We start from the raw sequence: 23,299 nt of genomic DNA on the forward strand, positions 1-23,299 counted from the left end.
TGTCTCTCTCCTCTGTCCCCGCCCCCCTCATGTGTGTGTGTCCTCTCCTTTCTCCATGTTTTGTTAAGGGAAATGAGTAATAGGACACAAGAAGAATGCATCCACATTCTTTGCCAGAATGCAACAGCAATGGCCTCTAGCTTAGTTCATGATAAAAATCTTTCTTTCCTCCTAAAACCACATGAGCTTGGCCCTCAGTGTCTCTTTCTTTCGGCATTCTCATCTTTTAGACTCCTACCAGAATGGACTATTGTTCTGTGCTTCCAGGCTCTAAAGATTTTTTAGCCCAATATTCCAAATGTTTCCACACTCATCCTGTAACCCAGTTCCAATAGCCCAAGCATCACATGGTCAGAATTATCATAGCAATGACCACAGTTTCTGTATCAAGTTTCTGTATTGGGTACATTTGCTGTGATAAAATCTCTGATAAAAACCAACTTAAGAAAATAATGGTCTATTTTGACTCACATTTTGAGAATATAGTTCATCATGGCAAGGTAGCCCCAGTACTAGGAAAATAAGGTAGCTAACTGATTATATTGAATCTACAGTCAGGAAGCAAAGAGGGATGAATATTTATGCTCAGCCTTCTTCTTTTGATGCAGTCTAGGACCCCAGCCCAGGGAATGGTGCTTCCCATAGTTAAGGGGCTTCCTCCCCCAATTACTCTAATATGGAACATTCTTCACAGACATGCCCAGAGATTTGTCTCCAAGGTAATTCTGGATCCTGTCCAGTTTATAATAAATATAAAGCATCCCATTACTCAAAGCAGAATAACCGAATTAAAGGCAGTCCAACACAGCACTTAATATATTACAGTAGTTAAAAAGAGTAGATTAAGAACAATTTGTTCATGGCAGTACTGTCCATAATAGCTCCAAAGTCTACTAGTAGATGGACGAATAAATTCTGATATAGTTACATAATGAGCTATTATAAGGCATCATAATTAATAACTAAATGTAAGTGCATTATGAGTGTTATAAATAATAATGTTATAGAATACTATTAAATGGTTTCTTTTCTATGGAATTCCCCCCTCACAAGGCTAAAGAAATCTATGTTAACATCAGGATGATGAGTACCTTAGGGGGTGAGAGACAAGAGGAGGCATATGTGGGAGTGGTTTTGGGGCACTGGTAATTTTTATATATTAATTAATAAGGTAATGATAGATACAAGGTACCAGGCAGCAGATATTATATTGTAGAAGAGTTTATTAAATGAGCATGGGGGAGAAGGAAAAGGGGAGGGATACCCGAGAGAGAGAGAAAGAGAGAGAGAGAGAGAGAGAGAGAGAGAGAGAGAGAGAGAGAGAGAGAGAGAGAGAATAAGAAGAGAGAGTAGAGAAAATAGAAGGGTAAGAGTGAGAGGAAATAGAGAGAGGGCCACATGGACAGTCTGTCCTTCATGGCAGATAAGCAATGACTTCATAAGTAGGCAGACTGAAGCAGAATCCTAACAGTAATAATCTATTTTGTTTTAAAATTATATTTATATTTATTTATTGATATGTTTGTACATGTGTATTCATAAATGCACAGGTGCCACAGTGTGCATGTGGAGGTCAGAGAAGAGAACAACTTGGAGAGTAAGGTCTCTCCTTCCACCATGTAGTTTCCAGCATAGCAAGAAGATGATATCACAAGGCAGGGAAAACGTGCTGGCTCAGGTTTCCCTTCCTCTTAGAGCACTTAATGCCATCATGAAGCCCTCACCCCAATGGCCCTTTCTAGTCTACTTACTTAGTAGAAGTCCTTTCTCTAAAATCATTAACATATGAATATCGAGATTAAGTTTTCAATACATGAACTTTGGAGGTCACATTCAAATGTACCAGCATTCAAAAGATAAACAAGCAGGAACTGAAACAGCTCCCTGGGCCTTCAGCATCATATAATAGTAAAAACAGAGTGTGGAAAATGATGATCTAATTCCATTTTTAATGCAGCACAAAATAAACACTCTGTTATTGTCTTAAAGTTGTAAATATACACATATATGAGACTATAAATGGTCTTATACAGATTTACTTGCAGAGAACAAAAATATGGAAAGTCCTATAGTGGGTTAATATGACTTCTGTATGTCAGGAAGAATGGATGAGGGTCATCCATTTTAAGTGTAGCTTAAAAAAAATACATGATACCTTTTATGTAAAAATTGCTACAGAAATTCAGAAGTCCTACCAAGGTATTAAAATTGTGGCCTAATAAAAGACACATTATATAATCCAAATGCCCTGAATATTATGAACACTTAATCACTGGATAAAAATATGAAGTCTAAAGATTATTAAAAACTACGAAGAATGCAGTCTATTATCATGCTAAATAATACAAAAACTCTATCACTGCTAGTAATATAGAAACTCAGACAACATGAAAATCCCTTTACTATAATCACTTAGATACACTGAGTAAAATCTAGCATGATTATTTTAAATGTACAACTAGGCTCACAAATCATAAAAGCCAACCCCTAGGTGCCAGAAACAAAGGGGAAAAAGAAAAAGCAGAAGAGTGAATGCTTGAGATAACAGGGGGTATTTGTCTCCAGAACCTAGGGGTTTGGGATTTAATACCCCTACACAGGCACAGGAAATGAGGCTCTGAGCTTTAGTGGGTAGAGAATTAAACTCAGAACTTTACATAAAGCCAAGACCCTCAAAGAACTATTTTATTTATGAAAGGATTTAAAAACAAGAGAGACTATGGGGCAACAGGGCTTTGGGTGGGAAAATAATAAAAGCTCTCTGAGGTTTTAAAACCACAGGACTACAATTCATACTGTTTTCACTCTACCCACATAATTCAGAGACTCCAGACTAAAAAGTTACATAAGACCAGTTCCTTAAGCAATGATACCCCTGGGAACAAATCCAACAAAGACATGGAAAAATAGCTCCCACATCTTAAATATCATGGAATATTCCAGACATACAAACACGAAAGCGCTAGGAGCGATGAGTTCACAATGAAAAATTACAAAGCTCCCAACTGAACAATCCAGACTGATCAAGTGTCTACACATAGTACAAACACATAAATAGGCTTGCCCCCACAAATACATACAGATCATACAAGAAACACAGAAAGCAGCTGGAGACTAAAACAGAATCAAACTCTAAGATTAGAACTCTGTATGGGGGATCAAGCAAGAAGATTTAAAAGCAAAAGAATAGGACAATAACAATATCAAAAACTCACAGTATAACTTGGCATTAATCATTTTTATTTTATTTATTTTTGAGATTATAATCCCACCATTTCTCCTGTCTTCCCTTTCTTTCCCCCAGTTCCTCCCAGTACCCCACTTTGGAATAAATCTCTTCTAAAGATTATAGAAATGACATTTTAATGTAGGTGAAAACATTCTAAAATAATTGGAAAATATGTCATGCTTATGACCAGAAAGAGTCACTACAGTAAAGGATAATTTATAAACAATGCAATTCCTATTAAAATTAAATAGCTGATTTCACAAAATTGACAGGCTGATTCTAGTATGTGTACAGAGGGCTAAAGGACCAAAGAAATTCAAAGAATCCAGGCCAATGCTGCTAGAAAGCAAGACAATTATAAACCCATAGTATCCAATACATGAAGCATTTGTGTATAAATAGTCCCAGAGATCAGTGGATGGTAACAAGCAGCCTAACATGAGAGCCATGTGTATGAGGGAGCTTACTATATGACAGAAGTGCCATTACAAATAAGTAAAATAGAATAAACTATTCAGTGAGTACCCCTAAATCATTTGTAGTGATTAAACAGATAAATGCTCTTGAAAAGCAAAATTTAAAAAATAATAATAAAGAAAATATTTGGAAAACCTTCTTGATTCTCATTATTTACAGTATTTTGAGTATATATTCACTTAGAATATATTTCTAAGTGAACACTGAATTAATAAATATTGAAAGAATGCTCCTTGGGAAAATAAAGGGTTGGGTTCCTGCCAGACTTTGGCCACCATTTCTGTCAACTGACCAATATATATCTTGTTTTACAAGTATTTCTTTTTAAATATAATTCATTTACTGTGTTTTGTTGATTCATTAACACTAAACTCATGCCAATAATACTATCACGCATGCTTGAATTAATTTTATTTAACATATGTATTTTCTCCATAAGGTACCTAACAGCTTTCTGACACTTAGAAACACTAGATGACACTTCAACACTAATCTTGAAAGCCATTTTCCATAGCAAACTCTCTAAGAAAACACACATACACACACATACACAGAGAGAGAGACAGACAGACACACACACACACACACACACACACACACGCACACACACACACACACACACACACACACACACACACACACACACACACACACACCCCAGTTTTGATATGAGACAAGAGGGAAGGAGTATTGTACACATAGGTTGAATTCCTCCTTGCAACTGCTGCTCAGCTCATTATGGATGGTACCAGCCCTCTAGAGCAGTGGTTTTCAACCTGCGGGTTGCAACCCCTTCAGCTAACCGCTATCTCCAAAAATATTTACATTACAAGTTATAACAGTAGCAAAAGTATAGTTATGAAGTAGCAATAAAAATAATTTTATGGTTGAGAGTCACAACAACTGTATTAAAGGGGCACAGCGGTTGGAAGGTTGAGAACACTGCTCTAGACAGAGGGTTCTGAGCTATATAAGACAGAAAGGAAAAAGCTAGTGAAAAAAGCAGTACAACACATAGCCCAGACCTAGAACCAGAGGGTTCTAAAAATCTACAAGAAGAACATCATGATGGGCGGATCTGGGCCCAGGGGTTCTGCTCAAACTACTGCACCAAACAAGGACAATACATGCAGTAAACCTAGACCCCCTATTCAGATCTAGCCAATGGACAGGACATTCTCCACAGTTGTGTGGAGAGTGGGGACTGACTCTGACTGACATGAACTCTGGTGCCCCATATTTGACCACTTCCCCTTGGTGAGGAGGCCTGGTGGCACTCAGAGAAAGAATAGGCAGGCTACCAAGATGAGACTTGATAGGCTGTGACCATATGGTGGGGGAGGAGGCCCCCTTCTGTCACAGACCTAGAGGAGGGGAATAGGATGAAAGAGGGAGGGAGGGTGGAACAGGAAGAGACAAATGAGGGGATAACAATTGAGAAGTACTCTGAATAAATTAATTTTTAAAAAGCAGTACAACACAAGCAAGGGCATGTATATTCTCTCTTGCACTTGACTGTGATGTGATGTGACTAGCTGTTTTTTATTATTGTTGTTATTTTAGTTTTTTATATATACACTTATATTATTACACTCATATACAATAGATCACCTATAGCAAGAAGAACTGTGACACAATCAAGAATTATATAAATGTTACATTTTTAGTGTTTTGGCTATTTGTATTTGACAGCCTTGAAGAAAACATCTTTCCTATCTCAGTGCGTCTAAATTTCTGAGTGACTAGCTGTTTTATATTCCTGCCTTGACTTCCCTGGAAAGATGGATTGGGACCTGGAATTGTAAGCAAAACAAAACAAAATCAACCAACCAACCAAGCAAAAAAAAAAAAAAAAAAAGAAAGAAAGAAAAGGAAAAAAAAGCAACCATTGGTCCTCTGTAATGCTTTTAGGCAGGGTTTTATTGTAAATCTATAGTAATATTACTTTTTTAGTCTCCATTAATATGGCTAGCTTTTTACTTTTTTTTTTTCTAGTACCGGAGCTCAAACCCAGAGCTTTGTTCATATTTGTTTTTATAATTTAATTGAAGTAGAATTATTTTATTGATTTGTAATTGTGGACTGTGCTGTGGTCAGTTTTTATGAATGTTCTTGTGTGCTTAAACTGTGTATTCTTTTTTAGAGTTGATCTTAAAAATATTTCAAAATTTGATTTCAGAGTTGCATAGATATGCTTGCACGTGCACATATATAGTATATATATATGTATACATTTGTATATATTAATTTACATATATACATGACAAATCAGGTGGATTAGTTAGGCTGTCCAATCTTCCATAAGTTTATTTTATATTTGCATAATACGTTTATAAAGGTATATCACAAAGCTTCTATCAACTTAGCCCAGCCCTTATGCAAATTTTTGCATTCATTTTAAAGCTTTGTTATTAGATGTGCATACACCTAAAATTATTTTCTTCTTCTTTGCAAATTATTCCTTTCAGTATTTAGTAATGATCTCTTTTTTAACCCTCAATAATATTCTTTGCACTAAGAACTGAAGTTCTCAGTGGGGAAGGAAAAAAGAGCTGCACCTGTGTTAAAGATTATACAAAGCCAAATGGTTTCATTATGTGATTATAGAAAATTAAAATGTTTCAGACAAAGTCAAATTAATTTGTGTTATTTTCAGTCCTTTTAAAAGCCATTCACTGCCCACTCCTAGGTTTAACACAATGCCATGAATTTGAGAGGGGAGAGGAGGAAGGAGGTATATATGGGAGATGTTGCAGGGGGGAAAGGGAAAACAGGGTGTAATTATATTTTAATTAAAAAATAATGACTGAGCAGAGAGTCTTTCAGATGTATTCTTGACAAGCCACTAACTTCCACCAATCCACTCTCACAGTGCCATCAACTACCATGTGAGACCTGTGATGGAGATTCCCACACTTTGCTTACCTGATGTTTCCTCCAATGTATTCATGTGTTTTGATTTATGAATCTTTTTTCTGTTACTGTAAGAAATTATGAAACTGTTGCCATGTTGTAATGTAGAATTGGGGTAACAGATTTCTGAGCATGGTCATACATATTTAAATAAATCATCATGTATTCTTCAAGGTGAAAAGTTGCATTTTCATATCAACAGCATTAAAACCTGTCTTGTCGGATGCAAATATTACCATGGTTTGAATTACATTGTTTTCCTGGCCCTGGAGGGTTTTTATGCTTTTCTATAAGTTTAGTTAATTCATTTCAAAAGATGTCTGGTATAGTTTATTCATTATTTCTGATATATGTAGCAGGCAGGTTAGCATTATCTGGATTGTTTCTTGATCTTCAAGTTCCAAAGCTTTAAAAATAATGAAATATAGCCTCTCTCTTGATGGAAGTCAGTTGTTTGATATGTAATCAGAATAACAGAATAAGCTTATAGTGTATACAACCAAGGCACTGTCTTCTCAGTCAGGTTGTTAGAGCATATTAATTACAGGGTTCAATCTGAATATATTGACTTTTTATTTCCAGCAATAGGAAAAAATAGGGATTTTGTTGTTGCTCTCAGTCTCTCCCAAGATTCTGATGTGGCCCTCATCCCTGAATGTGGTTTCCCCATCCACTGAAGGTCACTGAAAATGATCATGGTTTGATGATGGAAATACTTTATTTCAGCAATAGCTTAGTATTACTCTCAGCCCCTTACAAATGTTATAGTTCATAGTTTCCACTCCTGTTCTGTGGGTTTCTTTCGGTATGCTTACAATTTTTTCTGGACTCCTGGTTAGGTGTCATCTGAGGCCAGCACTAGGCTCAAACCAAGCTCATCACTGGCAATGGTTGGATCTTAACACTGGAAGTAAATCTTATCAACTGAAATTTAACATAGCCTTTCCAATAACAGTTTGCTAAGGACTGCGAACACTCAAACTATGCTTCTACTTGTGTGAATTAGGGTCTACTTTTCTCTACTACTATGAATTTCAAGGGCCTTGGTTAAGACTGGAAGTTGTTGGGGTCTGCTGCTTTCAAGGAGGCTGAGGGAACTTTTTGTTCATCTTAAGCAGAATAGCTGTCTGGCACCTCATATTTATGTACTACATAGAAAGCCTTTAAAAACTCATTAAAGTCTATGTTTCCATCTTTGTTGAAGTCCACTTTGCAGGCAAGCTCATCGATTTGGGAATCATCAATTTGAACATTGTAATGAGTATTGAAAAGTTTCCACATGGTCCGAAATTCATCCATGGAGATGAGGCCTAAAAGGAAACAGGAGAAGGTGGTAAGTGCTAATGTTAAGACGCACCTATAAGAGCTTGGGAGAAGCCACACTGATTGAATAGTACCATTTACAAGCTCACTAATATGCCTGAGGATCAAAATACTGATGGAAAAAGGGAAAGATCCTAAACATAGGAAACATAGTGTCATTTGCAACTACCAAGGATCCTGAGAATATGTTAATGACAAAAAGAGTAAACGGTGATGAAATGAGTGGATGTGGATGAAAGTGACACAGAAATTCTAAGAACTAAAATCCAAGGGTACAGGACACAGAGGAGGATGGCAGAAAAGAGAGAAACATCAAAGCAGGAGAAGGTACCCTGAGAGTCAATAACATGATGTTGCCCCCCTCCATGGTGTGTGTGTGTATACACGGGTGCATGTGTGCACACAGCCCATGACTTAGTGCAAATAGGGAGCTCAGAGGACAACTTGAGAGAGTCAGTTTCTCCTTCCACTCTTCTACCATGTGGGTTTCAGGGATGGAATTCAGGTCATCATGGTCAGCAATGAACACCTTTGCCCAACAAGCAAGTCATCTCATAAACCCACTGCTGCCTGCTCTTATCTGCAAAAATCTACTCGCATGGCTTACTATTGATATTTCTCACACTCAAATGTCTCTGCACAGAGGTAGGGGTAGTGGTAGGGTGCTGAGGATGGTACCTAGAGCTGCATACACAATAGACAATCTATCACTGACTTGTATTCCCAGCCCTGCATTTTTAAGTTTGAAAATGAGTAATTAGCTGGGAGCTGTGGCGCACACCTGTAATCCCAACACTCAGGAGGCAGAGGCAGGCAGATTGCTGTGAGTTCAAGGCCAGTCTAGTCTACAAAGTGAGTCCAGGACAGCCAAAACTACACAGAGAAACCCTGTCATGAAAAAAGAAAAACGTAAAAATCAGTAATTATATATCTAAGCTAAGTTAAAACCAAGTTTTCAGTCCCTCAAACAAAATTAAAACTCCTGTTTCATATTAACTTAGTTACTAAACCAGAAAGTGAATTATCTTTTAATTGGTCTTGTCTCTGCTGGTGATTTATAAAAGAAGCTATTCCAGTGGCTATTAAGGCTTCTGTAGAACTCTATGGTCTCCAGCACAGATTTTGTGGCCAAGTTAAATTACCAATATTAAATTTACCCTTTCCCTTCATGTTTCATCAAGTTTGGATGAAGAATAAAATAGATTAAAACTGAGTCCTGGGTTCGAAGAAACAAACTGGCTTTTGCTTTCTATTACTCCAGAACTAATCAACATTCATTTACCTGAGTGATCAGTGTCGATGATATTAAATATGATTTTCAAGTCAGACCGGTATCTATACAGAGTTTCAATTAGATCATATTTCATCTAGAATAAAGATTTTATGAGTGGAAAAACATTGAGAATTAACAATATAGATTAATTTTTAGCAAACATAACAAATATAAAATAATCTCACAAATTCTTTTTCTTTATTTATCTTTTTATGGTGCTAAGAAATAAGCCCAGGGCCTTGTGTATACAAAAGGCAAGTGCTCCCTTGGCCTAACCATTTTGAATCAGATTAAAGACTTACTCCTCTGTTCTGCGGGGACAAAGAGTTAATACAACCGCAGGAAATAATAATTGCCAATCTTCAGAAAAGTCTACACAGATTGTTCTAGTTCATCGTTTATAGCCTTAAAAAATAGGGACTGAAAACACAGATAAAGCAATTTTCCTAGAGATAAGATGGCTATTGAATAAGATTTGAATCATAGGCTCTCTGTGTAGAGGCCAATGACCTGAGTCACCATGGTCAACTGTCTCTACCACCCAAGGCCTTCCTGTGAATATTTTTCCATCTAGCATGCATGCTTCTTTCCATTCTTCTCAGTATCCCATCAGTTTGACATTATAACTAACTACTGATGAATTGCTAACTATTTAATGACGGGATCTGATCAGTGTTCCCGTAGTATTGCCATTTTAAAGATATTTTATATCTTTTAGTACCTCAAGGCATATTCTAAGGAACATCAGCAAGTCTTATTTATATGTTGAGTGTATAAATGGTATGTCTGCCCTTCTGATGGACATAAGAATATCAGATTTGACATAGATCTGATCACAAAGCGTTTGCTTATTTTTCTTGTCTATTCTAAAGAGAAGACACACATTTCCCAAATCTCTCACCGAGTTCCTGGGAGATCCCCTTTTGGCCTTTCTTGAGACTGCCATTCCCATCCATTAGATAGTTCCACTCCCAACTATTGAAAGCACTAAGTGGCTTAGAGGTTGTCCAAAGGGTGTTTTTACCTAACCTGATTTTTAGCCGGAACTAATGCCACTCACGTCTTTCACGGGCTTTTCAATGTGGAGATCCTGGAAGCTGGACATGTAGTCGACATTTCCATCAGAGTCTATGCTTACAAGGTGTGAACTCAAAGATCTCCATGGTAAGTTCAGGCCCAAAACGCTCTCCATAGAAAAAGCCCACTGGGCCAATGAAATCCTTCCTAACAGCAACGACAAGAGCCCATGTGATTGGTGTATAATTTGACAAAATAAAGATGCAAGGTCTTTCGCAGAGCTAGTGGACAACCTGTGGGTTTAAGGCCTGCTCTCCTCCACAATCTGCTCTACTAGGCCCCAAAGCCTTATGGGAGGAATAAGTAAAGAAAGTCTTTCACGTTCTAGAAATCTTACTGTCACATGTAAGAAATTCCTCTTAAACATTAAATTGTTTTCTCTTTACCTAATACACAAAGTAAAGTATTACAGAAGATTTGAAAACATAAGACTTACTTTCACTTTTAATACTTTAGCTTATCATCCATCTATTTTCCCAACTAATGTTTTTGCCCTTCATATTCTATTTTATCAAAACACAGAAATTCTTATTTTTCTGGTTATTAAAGATATATATTCAGTTAAAGCAACTTGATGTTGGGGATCAAACCTAGTATGTCCAATAGACAAGCACTCTACCACCAAGCTATATTGTGAAACCTTGGCTTTTGAGACATAGTCTCAATATATAATTAGGCTGGCCTTGAACTGAAGGCTGTCTTCAAACTTGCAATTTTCCTTTCATCTTTTCTAACTGGAATGAGCCGCCATGCCCAGCACATAAATGATTTTGAATAAACAATTCTATTCTTTTTATGTCCTTTTTCTAAGTATATTTACACATAAATACATATAGAGCCTATTTTTCATTCTTAGGCTTATTTTATGTTTATGAATGTTTTGATTGCATGTATGTCTGTATACTATATGTGTACAGTGCCCATACCTTGAACACAATACATAGCTGAAGTGGCCCTGAATTCTTTATCCTTCCACCTCCACCTCCCCAGTGCTGGAATTATAGGCATGAGCTGCCACCACCTCCATCATTTATTCGTAATTGTCTAACTGATTTTACAAACCATGAAAACAGGTCTTAGAATGAAGCTGAGTTGGTAGAGGGCTTGTCTAACATGCCCAGAGCCCTGGCTTTGATTCCCAGTACTACATAAATAGGGTATTGTGGCACAAACACAGGAGGTGGAGGCAGGAGGATCAAAGGTTCAGGTTCGTCCTCAGCTACATAGGGAGTTTGAGGCCAGATTGCTCTCGAGATCCTGTCTCAATATTTTTTAAATAAAATAAAACTAAACCATAAAAACAGAGTAAAATATCAAATATAATTGTTTTTGACTGAATCACATAAGCTCTTTATAAAATGGTGAATTACATCTGAATGACAAAACAACTTGGATTTCCTAGTATTCATAGCAAATGCCAAACTTGGTTGTGATATTCTAATATTTGACTATTTCATTTATGATTTTTTTCATATAAATTTATCCATAATGAGCCCTTAATTGTCCTTTTCTTGTTAGGCTTAAGCACCAAGGTTATGATGACCTCCTAAAATATTCTGTTCTTATTCTCTGGAGATGGTAGTATAAGATTTTCCTCATTAAGATTTTTGGTTTATTTCTGTCTCAGTTTAGAGTGTGTGTATATAGATGTATGTATTTTAGGAATATGTCTATTTGATGTAAAGTTCTAATTCATTGCTGTAAGTTTTCATAATGTATCTTATGATATAAATGTTTATAAATTCTATAATGACATCTCTTTCTTTTTTAGTATTGGTTATTTGTAATTGAATGCGTATTCTCTAATTTGTGTGCTCACTTGGTCTCTTTATCTCTCATTCACCAGTTTCTTCAGAGAACTATTTTCTTATTAGCTGACAACAGCTTTGTTTAAAAAAAATATATATGTATATATATGAACTCAGAGCAACCAATGTTCCTCTACTTTGCATTCTGTAAACTTTACATGTTGAATTTCCATTATCATTCAGCTTAAGTATTTTAATTTCTACTGTGATTTACTCTTTGATCTAAGAATTACAACAATTCAGAAGTACATTTCTTATTTTCAAGAGAGAGAGAGAGAGGAGGAGGAGGGAGGGAAAGAGAAAGAAGGAGGGATTTTGTTATGTATCAGGCTGGTACTGAACTCATGATTGCCTTGTCTCTTCCTTGAGTGTTGGGATTATAGGCATGTGCCACCATGCTGAATCCCAAAAGTGATTTTTACGGTTAGATTATTGTGGTGGTTTGAATAGTTGTGGCCCCCATAGACTCATGTGTTTGAATGCTTGGCCCATAGGGAATGACCTTGTTGGAACAGGTATGGAGGAAGTATGGAGTTGCGATGGTCATGGTGTCTCTTCACAGCAAAACAAAACTTAAATAAGACAATTATATTGAGCTATAACTCTGCTCACTTAGGGTATTGGTGTATTCTATAGTGACAATCTTCGGTCTGTCTCTTTTCATTTCCTGAGGGAGGAGTATTAAAATCTCCCATTATGATAGCAGGTTTTTTTTCTACTTCTGCTGGTTGCTCTGTCAGTTTTGTTTTACATCTTTTGCGGCTAGTTCAGTAGGAACGTAAACATGTAGAACAAACTTGACTGGCAAATTAAATGTTTGCTATCATGAAGTCCCCCCTGCCATGTCTAGTAACATATATTTCCTCAGCATCTACTTCGTTCGCTATTAACAGAGTAGTATCCAGCTGTGTTTCTGTTCATGTTTTCATCCTATTTTTCTAACTACAGCTTGCAGTCTTCATCTATATGATCTACTGGCTTTTTTTCTCAGTTGCTAATTAGTCTACCAGTCTAACTGTTGTGTTTTTGCAGGAATGTGTATTTCCTCTGCCTATATTTGAAGGCCCTCTTCCCTCTTGGTGCTCTGTAGCACCAAGCACTTGAATGAAAGTATAGAGTTAATATAACTTATCCTGCTTAAGAATCCGTGTTCCTCTTTATCTCTAGGAGTCTGTCATCAGCCCTGGAAGAGTTTCAGACATTCCCATGTTAAATATGTCCTGCCTCCCTTACAGTCTCTGTATCTTTCTTCCTGGTGCCCTGATATATGTTAGACTTTGATTCTGACTAGATGTTAGTTAAATCTTCTCATTTTGCTGTTCATAACAATTGTTTGAAGCAGGATCTGGCTACATAGTGCAGGCTAGCCTTGGGGTTACTATGCAGGTTAGGCTAGCCTTGAAATGCCTATCTCTCAAACTAATTCTTGTGGAGGTGTCTTGTCTTTTCTTTAATAGATTCATTGTGCATTTTCTATAAATCTCTTGGCTTTTAATTTTGTTTTGAGACAAAGTCTTTCATGTAGTCCAGGCTGGCTTCAAATGTCTGATTTAATGTCACCATCTCCCAAGTGCTGGCAGTACAGCTGTGTAGCACCGGCTCTGTAACTATTTGATACTTCTTCAAATCATCATATTTCAGATTGTCCAAACACACATCCGTGATTCTTCTTTGTTCCTGTTCATGTCTGAGACATTTTATATTTTGCATTTGACAATTCCAACAGCTGATTTCCTTGGGGAAAGTAACTCTGTCATTTGCTGTTTTTGTTGACTCTTAGTCATCATAGCTCACCTCGTTTGCTTAGCAGTCCTTAATTGCAAGCTCAAACTAATTGATGCTCACCTCTGAATGTAACTAATGGATACAATTAAGGATGTTTTCCTCAAAGATGCAGTTGGGAACATTATAAAATTTAGCCACTTTGAAAGTACAGAAACCCCAAATTCATCTTTTTCTATTTTCCTACCACGATAGAATTTAGTGTCAGGATAGTTGGTAGAACAACATTAGCCTTCATGCCAGGACAATCTAACCTTTGATGCTTACTCATTGCTTTGTGCTTCCATATGTGAAACAAATCATCTCTTTGTTATGATTGCTCTTCTTCTTGTTTTTGTTTTTTTTTATGACAGGATCTTGTTGTTGCCCAAACTGGCCCTATACTCACAATTACCCTGCCTTAGCTTTTCAGAGGCTTGGAATTACAGGCATGTGTCACTATGCCAGGCTCAAATAATCTTTCAAAAGAATGGCAGTCATGAGACTAAGTTACCGTGAAGCTGACAAACGCATTACAATTCTGCATCCTCCAGAATCTGTCTCTGCACAGGCGACCAGAATAGAAGTCTAATTCAGGGTTGTTAGTTTCTTGAATTTAAAGAAGCTTACTGAAGAGGAGATACATTCTGATTTTTTTTCTTTTGCGAATAATGGATTTTTTCTATCATTCCTTTTTAGCAACTAAGAAGAACTAAAATTCCATTGAAGAAAACTTACTCTGTATATAGCCAGATATGTTAAGAAATTGTAAATCACATTACCTGATCTACTCTGGTCACGGAGCTGGAAAGCACTGATGAGATCAGTTTTTCGTGAAAGCATTTTTTCTTTTAGTATCTTTAAGGCACTGGATTCCATAGCACTCACCCTGCATTAAGAGAACATTTTAGAGAACCTCACAAAATCATTCTGTTCTCCTTCATTTTCATGTGCTATGTTATAACATACCAGTTTCCACTTCAAATACATTGTCTGTTTATACATATTATGTTGTTAGACAGTAAATGTATGTGCATTTATATACATATTTTGCAGATTTGTTAGATATTTTAAAAATCATTATTAATGTTGCTGTTTGCATATTGGTCCTTTTTATGTTTTAGACATTTTATATTTTGTATTTGATGATTTGATGTGGTGAGTACTGCCACAGTACATGTGTGCATATCAGAGTACAGCCTTGTGCAGCTGGTTCTGCCCTTGTACCTTTATACATGTTTTAAATAGAGTGTTCTTGGATTTGAAAGATTCACATGAATAATTATTTGAACAAAAGGACCTTGTTATATGAGATCTTGAAATTTATCATTATATTACTGAAACCAAATAGGCACTGTCTGTGATAAAAGAAGCTATGCACATGAGTAGACCCTAACATGGACTTCAAAACTAGATGCGGCTATTCTGAGAAGAGCACCCAACTTGACAGAGGTAGTAGAAGTCAGAAGAGAAGACAATCTGTAGATTGATGTTTGGACACTTTAGTCAACTACCTCAACATAAACTTCTACCACAGATCACTTACAAAAATAATTTGAAGGAGGAACAAGAACAGAAAGGTCTTAAGATCTAGACATCCTTCAGTGTTCATGTGGCATAGACTCTGGGATATAAAATGAACCTTAAAAATCTAAGTCTTCTCAAGCGCCTTAAATAAATTGACATAGTATTTACATAGAACTGATATATAACTTCATACTATTTTATAGTTTATTTATATTATTTAATATAAATGTCATATAAATCATAGGTATATTATATTATTTGAGGCATATGATAAGAAAAATGTCTGTTCATTTTCAGAAAAGACTTATTTTTTTAATGTTTTCAGTATGGAACCCACAATACAAAGTGTTAACTATGTGTCAAAACTATAAAATGGCGGATGCTAATCCAAGTATATAAATAATAACAGAATATGGAAGTAAATTAAATAATCAGCTAAAAAATACAGAAATTATGAGACTAGATAACTTCAAAATGAAACAAGATCATACTATATGTTACCTTACAGGAGACATTTTAGGTTCAAAGGCACAAAGAGCTTGAAATGAAAGAGAAAAAAAAATAACCAAGACAGAAAAAAAACAAATAATCAAGAAAACAGCAACCATATATAAAGTGTCATTCTAATAGGAGACGAAATAGACAGATAAAACTGTAAGTAGAAAATGTAATATGAATAAATTATTAAAATATATTTTAAAAACTGTAAGAGTAGTGGGGAGTAATTCATAATGATAGAAGATAAAACAACTCTAAACACATGTGAACCTAACAACAGAGCTAGAACTACAGGATATATAAACTAAAAGAATCTAAACAGACAACTCAATAATGATGACTAGAAATTTTACTGGCAGAGCTACCCTTAGTCACATGGGACTGATTCTATTTGGTCACAAAAAGTCTATAGTATTTTCAGAGCTATATACCTTTGGTGAAGAGGGTTCAGGCATGAGGTACTAGTTACTTGGTACTGGAAAAACTGTGGAGCTGTACCATAACTCACTCTGATGTACGCTCCTCGGTTGCTGCCTTCTTCATAATAATTAGAAGCAGAAAATACAGTAATGACCTGATTAAAGAAAAAGAGGATCAAGTTCACTAAGTTCTTAAAGTGTCATTCAATAAAAACCACACAAAAAAGCTTATAATCTCTGCAAATTATCCAGGTCTGATATGATTTCATGTGATTCCCTTGAAGGAAAAGAAAAGTCTTTAGTCAGTGTCTCCAGTTCTACTAGTATTGGATACTTCCCCAATATCCCCAGGTTATGGCCCCAAACTCCCCCATACTATTTCAGTGCCAGATCTTAGAATTTTCTTTAATGTTTAGCTTGTAAATTCTAATTTTCCATGGGGATCAGTCCCTTATTTTCTTACCTTGTGATGCCTGAGGGCTCAAAATAAAACTTGGTTAGAGTTAGAAGCTCATTCTTTTTTTTTCCTCACAAAGACAGGTAATTTAGAGGGTTCTAAGCTACATAAAAATGAATGTTTTAAGAGCAGAGACACAATGAAATGGGACTATGATCACTATCATAAGAAAAAATCAGCCTTGGAAGCATGGTAGGTAGAATATGGAAAGACAATACTTGCTGGTGACAGGACAACTGGCTTGAGTCCAGTTCTGGTGTAATAACAATGTCACTTCAGATGAACCACTGCTACTTTTTAATTACAAATAGTTTCCACACAATACTTACCTCATTCATCTTGCACTGTTAGTGTGAGCCAAAAATGAATTAGCAGAATTAAGAACATAATTCTATTATGTTCTTAGCATAGAAGGAAATGCCACAGGACTCTATGTTCATTGTTATTTATTTTTATTCACTATGAAGCAAAAAAAAAAAAAAAAAGAACCATCCTATGACAACTGAGGACAAGTATCAGTTTTTTAGTCCTTACCTCTTCTACCTTATTGACATAACTAAAGGAGAACAAGATACTCCATTTTAATGGTGCTAGTTAAACTGACCACAGTAAGCAACTTGCTAGTGTGCTGGAAGTGTGCTGTGCATATTTTGTCTTACATAGAGAATTGAAAAAGAAGAAAGAGAACAAACTGGATTAGATGTGCTTTCTAAGGAAACATATAGGGTGAACTTTGCAACTGTGTAATGTGAGAGTTGGCTTACAATTAGTAAAAAATTAAGTGTATGGGCATGTGTGCATGTGTGCCTGTGTACATGTGTGCGTGTGTGTGTGTGTGTGTGTGTGTGTGTGTGTGTGTGTGTGCGTGTGTGGGCGTGTGTGTGTGCGTGTGTGTGTGCGTGTTTAGTACCACTGTTATGGTTTCAAGTGATGCACGAGGGTATTGAGTTGGAAAAAGGTACACTTGTGATGATTTATTTTAATTGTCAACTTGATCAGATTACTGAGCAGAGCATAGTTCTGGATGTGTCTGTGAGGACATTTCCAGAGAAGATCAATTGAGGAGGGAAGACTTTCCCTGAGTGTGAATGGCACCATCACTTAGGATGGGTCCTGGATGGGAGAAAAAGGGAAAATGGAGAATATCAGGTTGCTTCTTGTCCCTTGGCTATAGCAATGAGGAGAGTAATTAATGCAGTCACATATATGAATTTCTGCTTCTGGGAGTAGGGAACTTTCAGGAATAAGCTGATATCTCAAAGGATATGGGACAGTGAAGCACCTGTAGTGTCTGTTTTCTGTTTGATACTACAGAAGACATCTCATAGGCTTTAAAGAAGGACAAAGCTGCGCAGAGAACCAGGCTTGTGGCAAAGGTGCCTGTGAGAATTTCATCCATGATATTAGCTTACCTTTCCATCATGACAGATTTCATAGCCATCAGGTTTGCACTCATGAGACCTAATGAGCATCTTCAACTGGTTTTTACGAAGAATCTTAGAAGTAACATCCGGTCCAAAATAGCAGCCCCCTCCTCGGTTTGTGTTTGGATAGCAGCCTTTTCTGCCTCTGGGGTCACTCCAAAGAAGGTCAATAATCTTGGAACAATAAGATAAATTAGGCTTCTGCTTGTAACAGCCTATCACTTTTATATTCCAACTTATTTGACAGAAATATTAAAAGTATCTGGAGTTACAGACAAAAGCCACCATGCCCAGCTAAATTCAGAAGAGAACGTAGTTCCTTCCAATGAACACAAATTAGGTACTCTTAATATAGTCAAGATTAGATAGATCTTCCACCCAATAAACATATTAAGAACATCTAATATATGTTCATTGGAAGGAACTACTTTTTCTTCTGAATTTAGATGGGTATGGTGGTTCATGTTTCTTCAAGACCAGCCCAGAATACTTCTTGGATCTTCTGCCGCCATAAGGATACTCTCCAATTCAGCAGCACATTTACTCATTGACTGGATTTCACCAGGTATTCTAAACCCACAATGACTTTTTTCCAACTTAATTATTTCCATTGGTAGCTGGAAGAAGCAAATGCAGGTCACACAACACCATGGAAGTTCACACAATACCCAGGACTGAAAACCCAAACTTCTAAGAATATTTTCACAGAAAATTGGAGGCTGCACTCTCTAATCTACATTGAATGTTTGACCCATTCTTTTTTAAAAAAAAATAATACTACTACAAGAGCTTACCCTCAGTCACAGTCATAGGGGAGGGGAGTAAGGGGAAAATGGGAGGGAGGGAAGAATGGGGGGATACAAGGGATGGGATAACAATTGGGATGTAACACGAATAAATTGATAAAATATATTTTTTTTTAAAAAGAAGAGAAAAAAAGAAAGAGTGGGAAAAAACCCTCTATGACTAAAGACAGTGATAACCTTGAGAAAACTGTCTGGGTCATACTTTGAAAATCCTTCCAGCAGGTATTTTGGTCAGTTGACCTGCAAAGTACTACAAGGTTCTAACAGACAGTGGTTCTCAATGTCTTCTATTTTCCATAGGTTTCTCTGTTGTTGCTATATGTCCAGAGAATTGAATCCAGGGCCTAGTGTAGGCTAGGCAAATCTGCTACTTCTAAGCTCTATGTCCAGCCCCTCCACACCTACATGGTTCTTTGGAGAAAAAGCATGTAATTCAAAGTTTGTACATGTATAGAAGCCAGAGGTCTACATTGGGTGTCTTCTTCAACTATTCTCCTCTCCCATTGAACCTATAGCTCCATAATTTAGTTTGACTAGTCAACAAGCCCTAGAGATCCACATGTTTATGCCTCTCCAGTGCTGGGATTACAGCTGTGCACTCCCACCCCTGTCTTTTATGCCAATGCTGAAGATCTGAACTCAGGACCTCATGGTTGCACACCAAGCACTTTACTGACTGAGCCATCTCTTCAGGCCCCTTCGATCAAAAGTCTTTAGTTCTTCTTGTAGGTTTCTAAGATTCTCTGGATCCTTCTATTTCTCCATTCTCCCATGTTTTTCTTACCTAGAGTCCCAATAGGATGTCCTCCCCTCTGTACCACTTTCCTGGTAAGTGAAGACTTTCACGGGACATGCCTCTTGGGCCCAGGGGCCCTGTTCAAACTATGGCACCAGCCAAGGACAATACGTGCAGTAAACTTCAAACCCCTACCTAGATCTAGCCAATGGACAGGACATTCTCCACAGTTGAGTGGAGAGTGGGGTCTGACTTTCACATAAACTCTGGTGCCTCCTATTTGACCACATCCCCTGGATGGGGAGGCCTGGTGGCACTCAGAGGAAGGATAGCAGGCTACCAAGAAGAGACTTGATACCTTATGAGCATATACAGGGGGAGGAAGTCATAGGGGAGGGGAGTAAGGGGAAAATGGGAGGGAGGGAGGAATGGGAGGATACAAGGGATGGGATATCAATTAAGAGGTAATATGAATAAATTAATAAAATATAAAAAAAGAAAGGAGGAAGAAGATGAAAAACTAAAGGAATAAAATGTTCTTTAAGACAGGAAAAAAGTCTTTAGTTACTCTAGTAGGTCTCAATCATGTCTTAAGAAGAGAATCAGGAATGGTTGTACCACTAAACTGGACTGTGAATCCATTTACAGGTTGTTGTTCTTTTATTATTGAAGACATTTGACTTTATTGCTATTTTTAAAAATCTCTCTAAATCCTTCTGGAATGGAACTCAAGAGAAAATAGATTCTACTGTATAGTAACATGACATTCGTAGTTGTTGTCTGACCATCCTTCATTACATTTATGGGTTTGACATAAAGGCAGACCTGGAGATAAATAAGAGAAAAGACAGAGTGGCAAAAAGAAGAACAAAAGTAGAAGAGCCACTCTGGAATGATCAGTACCTGGTCCGCACTAGAGACACTCAGTAGCGGGCTCAGGGCAGACAGGGAGTTTTTGATGACTAGTTGAAGTGAGAATTAAAATCTCCCAAAGAAGACTCACCCCAAGGGCCTCCTTCCTGCTCACTGAATTCAAATATTGGCACAATTGTACCCTACACATAAATATAATGTAACACCTTTAAGTTCAAGTGTTGATGAGAAAAATGACACTTTCATTTCAAACTGAGTCATATCTGACTCCTATACAATGAATTCAAATTTTGGGTGTGTGACTCATAGTATAACAAAGGAGGAAACGTGGAATATAAGGGGTAATATTTTGTTAGGAAAGGATTAAGTTTTCAATTCCTACATGGGACATAGTAATTTATAGGCCAATTTTTCTCTAAGAAGTATCCTAACCTACCCTTGGAGCACCATACATTATGTTATACACATAACCCTATATAGTAATATACATATAAGGAAATGTTTTGTATATGTGATAGTGGGTGGACATTCCATGATAAAGTATATGAAAGTAAACTCTCATAATATCTTTTTCTTTCTTTTTATGATATACAATAGTCAAATTTTACATAAATTAAATGTCTATATGATATGGGGTGAGCACAGAGGCACATGCTATAAGAAGGCAGAAGGAGCCTGATGAGATGGCTAAAATTCTAAGCCAACCTAGGCTATGCAACAAGTTCCTGTCTCACAAAACTAAAGACTAACATATTTAGTGTAATATTAGAGTACTTGCCTAGCCAACACAAAGCTTGTGCTCAATCTCTAGCACTATGAAAAAAATACAAGTAACATTATATGGACTGAGCAGGATGTATACAATATTTACATTAAAGATGGTAGATAGACAGATAGACAGAGATAGAGACATACCAACAATTAAAGCAGTGGCTCTCAGCCTGTGGGTCACAGCCCTTTGGGGAACAGGTCAACAGAAGCTGTCTAAGACCATTGGAAAACACAGATATTGACATTTTCAATTCATAACGGTAGCAAAATTACATTTATGAATTAGCAGTGAAAATAGTTTTATGGTTGGAGGTCACTACAATATAAGGAACTGTATTAAAGGGTCTTAGCATTAGGAAGGTTGAGAGCCACTGAATTAAAGGAAAAGAGGACATGAATTTAAATTAGAGCAAAGGGTCCATGGGGTAAGTTTGAGTGAGGAAAAGGAAGGGGAAGGTTATGTGATACTATTTTTAAATTTTTAAAAGTCACTTAAAGTACATATTACTTGAAAACTACTGAAGCAGAATAAGTGTCAGCCAACCTACCCTTTGAGTACCATACCTATCTAAGGTACCTTGGGTAAATCACTGTACTCATTTATGTCTTAGTTATTATCAACAAAACAAAGAAGTATCTATTATTCGATTTTCTTTTTAAAATTTAATTTAATTAAACATTTTATTCACTTTACATGCCAATTGTAGTCCTCTCCCTTGTCTCTTCCCTGTCCCACCCTCCTTCCTTTGTAGCCCCTCCCCCCTCTCCTAGTCCTCAGAAAGGGGAGCCCCCCCTCCCCTAACATCTGACTCCAGCTATCAAGACTCATCTGTACAGCCTGTATCCTCTTGCTCTGGCAAGGCCGCCCTGCCAGGGGAAGTGGTCTGCACATGGGCACCAGAGTCCATATCAGAAGTAGTCCTTATTCTCCATATTATGGGACTCCCAAAGAGACTGTGCTGCCTATCACCTACATCTGAGCAGGGGATCTAGGTCCACACTGTGCATAGTCCTTGGTTGTGCATCTGTCTCTGCAGGCCTCCCAGGCCCATTTTTCATTGACTTAAAATTACAAGGGCTAACAGCTTTTTTTTTTTAATTAGTTTCTCTTTCATAATCCATTCCTTGAATTCTAGATTTCTTTTTTCAGTCTAGAAATCATATACTTGATTATATGCAAAATATATAGAGAGATTTAGAGAAGATGATATACTCTGCTTACAAAGGCAAAGTATTTTTAGCCCATATTTTGTAAGGGACAACATCGTCACTGTTGATGAGCTGATGTTACCACTCGGGTGAATGTTTTGGTTACCTACTTGTTCCCATTCATGCTTTGTTAACTGTTCAGAAGACCTGTCTGATTCCGCTTTCTCTGTTATAACAGTGATTGAACCTGATTTACTTCTCTTTAAGTCAACAGTGCCTTCTTGATTTATTGACATGGGTGGCATCAACACAGATTTCATCTGCAAAAAATAAAATGCTTTAGTTAAGTCCTGTATGCAGGCCCTTCAGTTCCAGTTGGTAATCTGCCTAGACTGCACCTCAACCATGAAAAAAAAAAACACATAGTCCCCTTTCTTATCTCACCTGCCCCATATGCATTGCTAATATACTAATATCTGGAAGGTGGGCCTATTAAAACATTTTGTGCATTTGGCAACTAAAGATGTTACCTTACACTATAAGGTATCAGGAATTCTAAGGGACCCCAGAGGCACATGTGTGGCTGCTAGACATATTGTAAGGCATTGTCAAAGGAACTAGAAGACTCCGTTCTCTATACCCGGGACTCTGAGGAGTTAAGAAACATCTTTTCAGGGGGGTTATGCATTTGATTTTGTTGTATTTTCTAAGATAAATGAGAAAAGAAACCACATCCGTGTCTATGACAGTTTTCATAGGGGACAGACACAGGTTGAAA

The 23,299-nt window shown here is 37.0% G+C and overlaps 1 protein-coding gene across 5 annotated transcripts in view; it reads right to left on the reverse strand.

The window, feature by feature from the left end:
- Positions 1-7,318: 7,318 nt before the first annotated feature.
- The window catches only part of PPEF1 (protein phosphatase with EF-hand domain 1), a 126,780-nt gene continuing 110,799 nt past the window's right edge, over positions 7,319-23,299 (reverse strand). For all 5 annotated transcript variants that reach the window (XM_084790462.1, XM_084790459.1, XM_084790461.1 and 2 more), the window contains 7 exons: positions 22,692-22,841; positions 18,175-18,360; positions 16,318-16,460; positions 14,644-14,750; positions 10,276-10,439; positions 9,225-9,309; positions 7,319-7,929 (listed from right to left, as the gene is read on the reverse strand). In XM_084790462.1, the coding sequence (XP_084646588.1) occupies positions 7,730-7,929; positions 9,225-9,309; positions 10,276-10,439; positions 14,644-14,750; positions 16,318-16,460; positions 18,175-18,360; positions 22,692-22,841 (1,035 nt within the window). In that variant the 3' untranslated portion in view covers positions 7,319-7,729. The remainder of the gene's footprint in view (positions 7,930-9,224; positions 9,310-10,275; positions 10,440-14,643; positions 14,751-16,317; positions 16,461-18,174; positions 18,361-22,691; positions 22,842-23,299) is intronic.

Source organism: Acomys minous (assembly GCF_964271855.1).
Source record: "Acomys minous genome assembly, chromosome: 7".
Lineage (NCBI taxonomy): Eukaryota > Metazoa > Chordata > Mammalia > Rodentia > Muridae > Acomys > Acomys minous.